Consider the following 13195-nt stretch of genomic DNA (forward strand, 5'->3'; position numbering starts at 1 on the left):
TCTGGAAAACCAGGTGGTTATATGTCCTCATCCTATATATAAAACAGCAGAGTCAAAATGTGGATTTAATGCCACTGTGAATTGCACCATGGAAACTAGGAAAGCATTGTCAGGGCTAACCCATATGGCCTATATGGGAAAGGGGAGATATTGCTTAACTACCACGGCGAAGGAATACCAGTACGGACATAACTGGACTTGGCCAGTGGGCAACAGTACGTTTTGTTTCAACCCACAAATACCAACCAGAGTAGGAAAGATGGAGTTGGTAGACATACATAAATGAAAGACAGAAACGATAACTGTGACAGAAAGTATTAAGGAGGACTTGATAAATTATCTGCGGGAATATGAGTATACTATTCAGCCATTGCCCACATGCTTAGGTAAAGAGAGGCAGCAATTAGAAGCCATTGCTATAGTGTACTACAATCTGGAGCAACAGTCGAAGAAGCTACAAGATGGGATTGACAAAATAAACGATTCTACCTGGTGGGGGGACTTATGGAACTGGGGGTCAAATGTGCAGATACACCTGTGGTTTAGAATTATCTCCCATGTCCTGATAGTGGTTTTGGATATCATGACGTACTTAATTTGGAAACTTAAGAAATTGATTAAGGAATGTGAGAGGATGTATGAACGCAGGTTGGACAGCTACCTTAAAGGCAATCAGTATTCGAACTTGCTCTATAAAAAGATAGACAATTGATTATGTAACACTAGAGTAATTGTATAACCTATTTGTACATACTTAACGTGAATTAATGAATGATCAATGTACTCTAAAAATGAAATTGCGACTATTATGTTTGCACAATTGATTGATTATGTAATAGTGATGCTTAAATTGTGCTTTCTTTAACATTACACTGCTTATGCTTTTGCTTTGAAAATGAAATTGTAATTGCACAAGTGTACTACCTAAGAGATATGAGAGTGTGATCTCTTGGGCATAGCCCTGCAGGATCAAAGGGGGGACTGTAGACCCAATAAAAACACATGCAGTAAAAACATATAAGAACTTAGTTGAAACAAAGGGCTAGTTACACATAATTACACAGTGTGTTGAAATATAGGGGGGTTGGGTAGAAAGGGGAACAGCAAAGATGCTAGCAGACTCAGTGTCTTTGCACGTACCAGATAAAGGTGTTGCTATGGACACGAGATATGATTAGACTCACAGTAGACAATGGGGAACTGTAAAGGAATGAACCAGGTTCTCACTGAGCCAAATAAGGAATTATCATTATACCAGACCCCTATGAGTATGTAAGAGGGGAGGGTCTTGGAAACATGACTTAACCCCTGACTGAAACTAGGGAAGGCATAAGAACACTGGGGAAGAACACTCAAGAAGATACCCCGAGCCAAGGGCTCAGAGAACAGAAGAGCAGCCACAAGTCTGAGACTGATCATCTCGTGCCTTGACAGGTAGTATACTGTGCAAGTAGTGAGAGCTTGTACTTTGATGATTCTTGATACTGTGCAAGTTAGTGAGAGCTTGTACTTGATGATTTAGTGTGTGAATAAAATATTGATATACCTTTCACCAATCAGCTTCCGTGGATTCTTTAAGAGTAAGTACAAATTAGGCACAACAAAATACAATGTTGCACTGATCTCTGTGGCTGAAACTCCCAATAATTTTTGTCTTGCCAGTTCGGGGCAAAACCGGGTGTGCACCCAAATCACTTTCAATCTCCACTCGCACCATTGATCTCCTGATGTGAGAGCTTTGATCCAGTCACAGCACGTCAGGCAGGACTTCCGGCTTGAAGTGTCATTTTCAGCTGCTGATCAATATTGTTGACTCACTACCACTGCCACCACATTATATTATCTCTTTCCAGACTAATATAAACAAAACTGAAGGGCAGCCATAAAAGTTTGAACATAGAGTTTTAATGGAGACTTGTTGTTTCAGTTTATACATGTTAACTGACTGCACAGGGGAACTGAAACACGTGATATTGCATCACTTCCTATGATGACATAAATATGAGCATAAACATATTTAAATGATTATATTTAACATACTAACGTATACGCTTTTACAACATCCCTAACACCCCACTGAGGGTACAGTTCCATAGATTCCCATCACACCTCACCCAGTGACCATTATTCTTGAATTAGTCTTGTACATGTTTTGACAATGAGTATTGGTTAGCTATTTGAGCATAAGAGGCATCACAATCTTACCCAACACACGTGTGCCCAATTACATTAATAAAACACCTCGAATTTATAAAGTATATTCAATATAGAAAAGTGGCGTAAGGTGTAGGGGAGAAAATGGGTGCTGAGCCATAGAGGAATATACTGGGAGAGGTGGCCAAAAGTTGGTTCAAAGGGATAGTTTTAAGGAAGGTCTTAAAGGGAGGGGGGCAAGAGAGGCAAAAGGGTTTTGAGAAATAATTCTAGAGTATGGCTCACATGAATATATGTCAAAAGCTGACTTGTAATGGTCAACAACGTTTCACTGTATTCAGAATTAGAATGAGGGGTGAAAATATAAGATAGCAACACATACCTTTAAAATCATCAAAATATTCAATATTTAACTCGCAGAAATAATTTTGTTTGCTAAATTCTCAATACATTCTCAATTTTCCCAGCAATTAATTTTTAAGGGGTTTCCAGCTATCTTTTGAGTGCTTTGACAGGAAGTTACGAGGAAACATAAAATGATGTTAGCTCAGTTCATCACAGACAGTCCTGCCAGTACCTCTGCTGAAACTGTCACAGATGTTTACAATTTCACTCAACATTATTCTGAACAGTTGATTGTTCAAACTATTGATAAAATAGATGCTGACACTAGTGAAACTCTGTGGCAGACTTCTTTGAATGACAATAATTGCAGGTGTATTTTAATATGAAACAAATCCTAAATTTAAGCATAAACATAATTGGCATGGTATTAACTATGACAGCTTCACAATTGCTGAACAGATATGTAATAATCGTCTGCACTTCTGCAATATTAAAAAGTTAAACATTCCATGTGATGTATTCCAGGGTTGTCCAACTTTTTCGGGCAGAGGGCTGCATTGCGATTTTTGCTCAGCCCGGGGAGCCGGTGAGCAAATTTGGAAAGATAGGGGCATTAAAAATGTATCTTACTAATAAAAACAACAAATTTGCATTTTTGTGAAGAAACTTTAAAGTATAAGACTAATTATTGACTTACTTTCTTGTCACTATATTGAAAACTGATTTAGTGACATATCTGTCATTGCTTTTGCTTTAATAAGTAGTCAATCACTGCCCGCACACTTGATGTAGTGATGTAGAGTATTTTGGATAGATGTCCACCTTTCAGGAGAGACCTTGATCTCCTTCCCCCCTCTCCCCGTGCTCTGTGTGCGTGTGTCTCTTTCTCTCTTCCCTTCCCCCCTCCCCTCTGGGACTAGGGGACACAGATTGAAAGTTTTGTGCAAAAGATGCACAGGGAATATGCGGAAGCACCTTTTTATGCCGCGAGTGAAACTCGTTGCCCACAAGGGTGGTGGAAGTGGAGACGATCAATGACTTCAAGAGGATGTTGAATGGCCACCTGAGAGAAATAGACTTGCAGGGCTACGGGGATGGAGCCAGGGAGTGGGATTGACTGCATAGCTCCGTGGAGAGCCAGCATGGGCTTGATGGACAGAATGGCGTCCTTCTGTGCCATAAGTAAATGACTCTTTGGCTCTCTCTTCCCCTCTCTCCCATCTCTCTGTCAGTCTCTCTGTCTCCCTCTCCCCCCTCTCTCTATCTCCCTCTCCTCCTTCTCTCTGTCTCTTTTTCCCTCTCTCTCTGACTCCTTCTCCCCCCATCTCTCTGTCCCCCTCCACCCCCTCTCTCTGTTTCTCTTACTCCCGCTCTCTCGACCAGCCCGTTTCCAGTGTTCCCCGCTCTCTCTGCCCCCCATGTCTCTCTGCTCCCCCATCTCTCTGTTCCCCCTGTCTCTCTGTCTCTCCCCCTCCCTCTGCCCCTTTCTCTCTCTCTGTTCCTCTTTCTCTCCCTCTGTTCCCCACTCGCCCTGTCCCCCACTCTGTCGCTCCCCCTCTCTCTCCCTCTCTCCACCCTCTCTCTCCCACTTTCCCTCACAGTGTTGCAGAGAGTTGAACGCTCTATTAAAGTTCTTTTAAAAGTCAATTATTTTTTCAAAGATCGCTGTCAATTTCACAGGTGACAACTGCTGACATCGGGAACAGACATTTCCCAACAGACTCGGGGTTTTCCAGCAGGCTTTTTAAAAAAAAAGTCAGAACCGGACGGAAAACCCGGATCTTGTTTGGAAACGGCAGTTCCAATGTCAGCAGCTGTCACCTGTGAAACTGACAGCACAATAGTTTAAAAGCTGGTTCTGACAAAGGGAAATATCCCATCTCCAGTCATGGTGAGGATGAGGAACAGCCCCGGAAACAGTTTACAAATGTTTGGGGTCGGATCCTGGCCCACGGGCCATATGTTGGATAACCCTGATGCTGACATTCTCCATTCCTAAACAATAGGTTCTGGCCTTGTTCCTTGGGAAAACATTATAAGTCAATAGTCACAATCTTGTGATAACTTCTGAAGCGTCATCTTCAAGTGGAGGGTTTATTTTACCTGGGTTATAAAAATTTCTTCTCAGGTCTGCAAGAAAACAGAAAAGATTATAGAAAGAGTTCAAAATGCCTAACGGATGAAGCATTACTCTGGTTGCTATGTGTAGTGACCTGCTAAATACATTCCTGAAAATTTTCTCTGCGTGATTTTTATGGAGATATCAACAGCAAATTCTTCTTTAAAATGCTTTTGAAAAATTTCCCTAGAAATACAATCCTTGCAGGTGTGAATGGATTCACAATATCATTACACAGTGGCCAGAGCAATTCCTCGCCCATTAGAAGGTGACATTGTATTTCTTCCTCTGTTCCACCCCAAATCAGGCTGGCAAACAGCGAGGTAAGTGAGCTAGGCCTATTGCTGCCTCTCCACCACTGCTTTAATTTCCCTTCCCCACTTCCACCGTGACCAATGCTGACTGCTCCTTTTCCACCTGCCACATGTAAATATTGGTGAGCAGGTGGAAATCACATTTCCAGCCACCCACCCTGCTGCCACTCCCCAAGAGCATCAGGTGAAACCTGACAATTATCCCTGGAACTGTGTGTGAAAGCCCCGAAATCCCTGGATTGATAGTTTCCTCTACCTTCCATTTCATCATTAGTTCTTACTGGGGCCTTCAGTAAAAATTTAGATGCAGTCTTTTAAGCTCTTCTGCCACTTAAAGTGTTCTCCCACCTCTTCTGATGCTGCTGCAACAATGGAAAAGGTTTCCATCCTTGCCGTGGTAAGCTCCTATTTGCTACCAGGGATCCTACTGGAATACATGATGACCCTGGCCCAGGCAAATGGATCGAGGTCACAGCAGATAGAAGTCCAGCCCCAACCCTGCTGGGGTGGAAAGAGAAGAATCCAGACCTATGTTGGGGTTTAGCTACTGAGTACAAATAAATACATAAGGAAAACTTGGAAGCTGCCACAGATGATGTTGCAGACTATGGCCTGGATTTTGCTAAATAATAATGATGAGGCTGTCAGTGCTCACTGTTATCACTGGGTAATAGTGACAGCAACTTATGCCAGCACATGTGTGCATCCATATATGCGCAGTTAAACACAGAAATCCAGAAATAAATGGTACCCTGCTTCTCCACAGGCTGCCAGTAAGAAATCACTGTTAAGGTGTGAATTATTTTCACACTAATGACTGATGAAAAACTTAAGTCTTGTTCAATCAGGGATAACTGAGCTTTTAACAGCATAGAATGTTCTAATTACTGCTGAACAACATCTCTGGCCCTGAAAAAATAATCTTACAAGTGTGGAACTCTTTCCCTCAAAAGAAATTTAATGTTACAGATTTTTTTTTTAAATAACAATGTTTTATATAGTTTTTGTGTTATTCCTTCTGTGACTCAATGTCAAATTTTGCTTGAAAATGCTCCTGTGAAGTGCCTTGGGATATTTTATTATGTTAAAGATGCTTTATATATACAAGTTGTTGTTGCATTTGTGAAATGCCCCAATATAATCTCACCTGGTAGTTTTAGTTTTCTGCAGCAGGTATTACAGTGGTGTTTTACAGTGAAGTTTCTGATTGCTTCTTCTCCAAGATTAGCTGGTCCAAACACCATTTCCTGTGACCTAAATATCACACAAGTTAAATTGGGTGGGAAATTATATGAAGAAAACTAGATGTGTGAAAAATGATCACTGATGCATTTAATGTCTACTAAACTTGTTTTGAGCAATACCTGGTGATCCTCTAAGAGCCTGCTGGACAAGCCCTGCATTTCAAACCTTATTCCAACTCAACAGAAACTCCAAACAAAGGCCCTGAAATTCTGAGCCATTTCTCCCAGTCTCCCACCATAACTTTGGTAGGAGGTCAGCATAACCCCCAGAGAAGTGATGTAAATGGTAGAATTCTCTAGGGATACCATAATTATATAGGGATATTTTGACTTTTAAGTTATGTAAGGGTTCCCTCAGTCTCTTGTCATAAATTTGATTCCCTTCCTAAATCTCTTCGCCTCTCTACCTCTATTTCTTCTTTAAGATGCTTCTTAAAACCTACCTCTTTGACCAAGCTTTTGGTCATCTGCCCTAATATCTCCTTATTTGGCTTGGTGTCAAATTTTTTATAATGCTCCTGTGAAGTGCCATGGTACATTTATTATGATAAAGGCACTATATAGTTTAATTATATGATTAAACTTGACGTCTCCTAGTGACTCTCAACATTCCATATGGAGTTTTCAATATTAAATGTGCCTAAAACTGGCTACATTAAGTGTCTGTGATTCCAGTAACTGACACTCCAATTGGGTTTTCAAATTTTCAACACCTTGCCCTTTGTCACCTTTTTCAGTCATAAAAGTCAGTTGACTGCAATTTTCCCATGAAAATGGTTGGTTGGAGTTCCTACAGTCTTCCCCAGACCTGCACACTGAAATACACCTCTGCAATAGTTCAAGCACCACGAATGCCAATTCTTTGAACTGATTATATTTATCATACATCACCAGAAGAAAACCCTCTGGATGCAGTTAAGTCCAATCAGATTTAATATGGCTAGTTATTTATCCCCTGTGTCCCATTGGTGATAATGCAATATTTGTGTGTTCTGCAACCTAAACTAGTACACCTTCTAGTTTCCGCTTCCCCCCCATCAGCACCCCCCCCCCCACCACACACACCACACACACCACCGCTCCCCCCCTCCCCCCCAAGCCCAGTGGCAGGAATATGAAGTTGAATTGAGTGGGAGCAACATCAGGTGCTTTGGTGATTATCTGGTCCTGCTCTCTTTCAGGCATACCTTTAGTGATTGGGGGGACAGGGATCTGGACAGGCCCCATATAGCAGCAGTTTCATCCATGCCCATTTCAGCTGTATACCCCTCAACATATCTACTGACTTGTATAGGAGCAGACCCTTGAGCTGCCATTCCTTTTTGTTGTTCATCTGTACCATGTGATTTAAAATAGATTCCCCCATATTACTGCTTTGTGAAAGCTCAACCTTTTACACATCGGCCCTTCAATGAGATTGTAAATTTTTCCAAGACAAAACTAGAAGACTGTGCTGAATCAAAACTTATTTGTAACACATGTGAATGTAACTTACGTTTTCTCTTCAGCTTTAATAACAGATGGGTCGGTAAGATTTTCTCCAACACCTTGAGAAGAAAATAAAAGACATTCATTGAAAATCTATATCAAATGTACATTTAGATATCCCTGCTAATGTACAACAAGCAAGAAAAGGCACCCTCGCTGTTATTTTTACCTCATTGCATTTCATAGCAAAATTGGATCATAGCAAAATTGGAATTGATACTGAGAACTTGCTGGGAAAGGAGGAGGAAAAATCATTGCTATCAAATTTAAAAGGTTGTGGCCAGTTAAAGGGAAATGACCAGATATGGGGCAAAAGTTCTAACTACATATTACAGCCTTTCCAAAGATTTAGGGCACAAGATGTAGCATGAAGTGGCTGTATGAAGAGCTGCTCAGTTTGCTACTCCAGGGCACTCACAGCAAAGCATGAGAGGTTAATCCATGCTTGACCAGAGGAGGCAAACAAATTCAACACGACATGAGTTTTCTACCAGACCGTTCACTTCAATGGAAAGAAAAGATGGGCAGGTGTAAAGTGGATAGTCATTCTGCTGCTATCCATTTCCCACCAGACAGAAATGGTTAAAGTTGACCCCAGAGTATCTGTTTTTCATTTTTTGTGACTGTTCAAACTCATACTATTTTCAAAAACAATAAAGACAGAAATTTCCATTTCCATCATAAATACCTTTATATCCCAGATGTATAGAGTGGATTCAGACTGTAGTGAGGGAGTTGGTAATTGCTGTAGAAAGTGATTGGCATCATGGTACTGAATCATAATGAGATTCTGCTTAGTGAGACTGACTCAGAATCCTGGATACAATGGCTAAGGATAGTGTAAGGACCAACATGATTAATATGGAGTGCACAAATGCGAATACTTACCATGTCATAAGCAGGTTTACTCATCTGCAGCAAGCGCATCCTGGTTTTCACAACATTTTGTCAAACATTTATGCCACTGCATCATAGACATTAGGGGTAGAGTTGAACATATCTAGTGGATAAATATACTATCTCTTCTCATAATTCTTGACCTCTCTACAGCCTTTGACATGGTTGATCACCCCAGCCTCCTCCAATGCCTCTCCTCCATTGTTCAGCTGAGTGGAACTGCTCTTGCTTGGTTCCACTCTTATCTATTCACTCGTAGCCAGAGAATCTCCAGTAATGTCTTATTTTCCTACCCCCTCACCAGTAACTCTGGAGTCCCTGAAGGATCTATCCTTGGCCCACTCCTGTTCCTCATCTACATGCTGCCTCAGAAACACTAACTGAAGACATAGCATTAGGTTTCATGTGCACGCTGATGACACCCAGTTCTACCTCTCACAAAATATCTTCTTATAACATCATTCACTCCCATCCAAAGCATTCATGAGGTTGATTTTCATATCTGTGCATGGATCAGGCGACTGTTGCAGTGGGTTTTTCAATTGGAAGAAGGTTGATTCAACCAGCACTTCCAGGATCAACTATCTCTCCACTACCTCTCTCGACCCCACCCAAACTCCCACCATACCCCCCCTCCCCCCACCCCACAACTGCTTCTGTATTGTCACAATGCTTGTCTGACATCCAGTCCTGGATCAGCTGCAATTTTCTTTCTTGGCTTCGGCCCTCTTCCACAAACTCCATTCCCTTACTACCAAATCCATCCCCTTCGCTGGCCAGTCTCAGCTTCAGGTGAGCAATGATCCCCGTCATCTTGTTGCTGAGGAACTCAGCAATGATAGTATAACTAAAGCTCAAAGCAAAATATTTGGCTTGCTTTATGTCGAAGATGGTCATCACCAGGCACTTAAATGGCACAAATTTCAGACCAAATATGGATATTGTGTCAGATCCAGCTGTAGGCTAACATGATCTGCTTCATTATTGGAAGAGTTGTGAATGAAGCTGAACACTGTAGAATTGATAGTAAACATTCTTTGATGAAATAGTTCCCCTCCTGGCCCCACAAGGAAAGTAGGAAAAAATTTACATTGGTGGACATCTTCTGACCCTGATCCACCAACCTACTGAAACTCGTTGTGCCATCTCATTCAGGCTGCTGAGTTAAAATTACAGTCGGGTAACAATGACGTTATTGGAACCCAAAATGCATGCGTTAAAAAGGACCCTGCCAACTTTAGGCCAGTTTCCACATCGCCTGCTCATTTGAGTTTATTAAAATTGTGATCAGTCGGCTCTAGAGTGGGCAAGTGACCTAGTGCTCCTCATTCACTCCAGTAGGTGAAATGTAACAACGACTCAGGAGAAATGGTCCAAACAAAAATATAGAACGGCACAAGTCATTATAATTTTGTATCCAAGGTTCACACACTAACCTTGCAAATCCAGCACAAGGAGTTCCCCTCGTGTATACTCATATGACCAGTGAGAAAAGGCTAACATGGTCTCTTCCAGCAGATTTGATGGGATTAGCTCATCGCCATTGTTGTTGTTGTATTTTCTGAACTGACCATTCATGTACTTCTCCATTGTCAGCCATTGATTAGCAGAATGGTAATACACCAGAAAAACTTCCAGAAACCTTATAAAAGAAAGAAGTGACATTTCTATTAAAGCAAAAGCCGTTGCCTTTCCTCATGGAATCCTTTAGTGGGCTCCTGAAAATTGGGAAATGCCAATTGGTAAGTGTCCTATTGAGCCATACCTTGAAGTTCCCAGGTTCAATGTCCATTTTTATTACGTTAGCTGATCTCAGATAGGGTGGCAATAAGGGCCTAATATTTTGTCTCAGCATCATTTGGCCAAGGAGGCAAAAAATAGGCCAGGATTCCCATTCTGTGGAGTGAATTTTAATCCCAAAAGACAGACGGATTTGGATTGGGTTGGGCGGGGTGGGGCGTGTGGACGGAAGTGATGTTAAGGTGTTATAAGTTTGAATCCTGGCCCAAACCTACCTCTAACCCACATACTTCAAGTTTTAATGGAAGCAGGGGAGGGGGCAGGCAGCCAGCCCACTCCCAGGAGGCAGGTTGGCAATTTAAATATTATAATGAAGGTGCGCACCTCATTTTTATTTACCATTTGAAATGTAAACATGGCAAATTGGGTTTCCCAGGCCTCAGGAAGCTAAAGCAAGAGGAGGGGCTGCTTACAGGCCTTTTCACTTACCTGCTGGATCCAACGTGCCTCATTGGCTAAACCCCCATGATTGGACAACCTCCTCCCTTACAGCCCTTCCAATCACCACCACCAATCTGCCCCCCATGAGGCCTCCAAAACCCAAGGCCTCTGATCTCTCCCCCCCCCACCCCACCCCTACCCCCTATAGGCCTCCAACCTCTCCTTCCCACAGGCTTCCCATTTTCCCACCAAGCATCCAACATTCCCCTCCCACCCTGAGGCCTCCAATCTCTCCCACAAAACCTTCAACTTCCCCCACCAGGCCTCCGACCTCTCCCCACTACCTCCAACCACCCTCCTCCCAGTCCTCTGACCCCCTCCCATCACAGGCCTCCAATCTCCTGTAGACCTCTGACTGTTGCTGGATATTATATATCTATCTGAGTTATCTCTGGGCAATGCAGATACCACACTTGTATTAAATCACCAACTGGTTTATCTACAGCACTTTAAAATATCTATGCACGACAAGATTGCAGCACAATGCTTTCTCAGAACAGTCTCTGTCGTTTCTAGTTTCCATTTCAAATTCTTCAGCTCCACCCATAGGCTTAAGCAATCAAACACAGTGAATACAGATAAGTGGACAGACTAAGACAATCAAACCCAGATCAATCGAACACTGCATTTTTCCCCTTTTGACAAAAGACATTATTTTTGAATTAAAGTATTCTGAACATCAAACATATATACATCAATTTACTTCTTAGTGTTCAACTTTTCTGTTTTCTCTAAGTACAAAAATAGTCTTTGAGATAGGAAAGTCTCTTAGGTCTTTGATTAGATTTACAAATTTGAGGTTGTGGATCTGTTGGATCAGCTTGATGAGGCGGATTATTTACATCACTCATAGGAAACGGAAATGTATCCTCATATCCACTATCCTCAAAGTATCCTGGTCTGCTCCCTATCAAAAGTTTCACATTCCACTTGGTGTTGTCATCCAACAGATAAGCATTTGTACCGAGCAAACATTTAATCTGCTTTGGACCTGCTATTGATGAAGCAAGTTTGTGGTCGTGATTTGGTCGTTTGATTCTAATGTTATCTCCAACTTTAAATTGTGGTTCCCTTGCACCTAATGTCAAAGTATGCTTCTGCTTTACCTTGCCATTTAGTGATTTCATCGGCTTTCGCTCTGACATTCTCGTAATGATGGCTTAAGAATGGTCAGTGGCATGTGAAAGTTACATCCTCTCATAAGTTCGGCTGGTGTCTTTCTGGTTAGAGTGTGAGTAGGCTTTACTCCAGCTGCTGTCACTTTGTAACCTAGAAAGTCAAATTTGGGTGCCGCAAATGTGCATTTGTCCTTGTTGAGTGTCAAATTGTGTTTTGCAAGTTGCGTGAACTCTGCTGATAAGCATTGATCATGTTCAGCTTTTTCCCTTCCATGGACAGCGATGTCATCAATTAGGTTAAAAGTTCCCTCAACATCTGACAGGACTGAAGAAACGATCTTCTGGAATGCGCTTGGTGCTGAACTTAGACCATAGGGCTGAAATGAGAACAGAAAGTGCCAGAAATACTCAGCAGGTTTGGCAGCATCTGTGTAGAGAGAAAGAGAATTAACATTTCAGGTCTGCGACCCTTCATCAGAACTGGCAAAAGTTAGAAATGTAACAATCTTTGAGCAATGGGAGGGGGAGAAATAGAACAAGAAGGAAGGACTGTGATAGCTCGGAAGAGGGAAAGTTTAAATGGCAGATGTCATGGAACAGAAGAACAACAAAGAACAAAGAACAAAGAAAATTACAGCACAGGAACAGGCCCTTCGGCCCTCCAAGCCTACGCCGATCCAAATCCTCTATCTAAACCTGTCGCCTATTTTCTAAGGGTCTGTATCTCTTTACTTCCTGCCCATTCATGTATCTGTCTAGATACATCTTAAAAGACGCTATCATGCCCGCGTCTACCACCTCCGCTGGCAACGCGTTCCAGGCACCCACCACCCTCTGCGTAAAGAACTTTCCACGCATATCCCCCCTAAACTTTTCCCCTTTCACTTTGAACTCGTGTCCCCTTGTAATTGAATCCCCCACTCTGGGAAAAAGCTTCTTGCTATCCACCCTGTCTATACCTCTCATGATTTTGTACACCTCAATCAGGTCCCCCCTCAACCTCCGTCTTTCTAATGAAAATAATCCTAATCTACTCAACCTCTCTTCATAACTAGCGCCCTCCATACCAGGCAACATCCTGGTGAACCTCCTCTGCACCCTCGCCAAAGCATCCACATCCTTTTGGTAATGTGGCGACCAGAACTGCACGCAGTATTCCAAATGTGGCCGAACCAAAGTCCTATACAACTGTAACATGACCTGCCAACTCTTGTACTCAATACCCCGTCCGATGAAGGAAAGCATGCCGTATGCCTTCTTGACCACTCTATTGAC

General features: G+C 42.2%; 1 protein-coding gene across 1 annotated transcript in view; it reads right to left on the bottom strand.

The window, feature by feature from the left end:
• Positions 1 to 4058: 4058 nt before the first annotated feature.
• The window catches only part of LOC137369180 (transient receptor potential cation channel subfamily M member 6-like), a 201362-nt gene continuing 192225 nt past the window's right edge, over positions 4059 to 13195 (bottom strand). Inside the window, 4 exon segments of the mRNA XM_068029967.1 lie at positions 4059 to 4629; positions 6080 to 6186; positions 7672 to 7723; positions 9998 to 10203. Of these exon segments, the coding sequence (XP_067886068.1) occupies positions 4547 to 4629; positions 6080 to 6186; positions 7672 to 7723; positions 9998 to 10203 (448 nt within the window). The 3' untranslated portion in view covers positions 4059 to 4546.

Source organism: Heterodontus francisci, chromosome 4 (assembly GCF_036365525.1).
Source record: "Heterodontus francisci isolate sHetFra1 chromosome 4, sHetFra1.hap1, whole genome shotgun sequence".
Classification (NCBI taxonomy): domain Eukaryota; kingdom Metazoa; phylum Chordata; class Chondrichthyes; order Heterodontiformes; family Heterodontidae; genus Heterodontus; species Heterodontus francisci.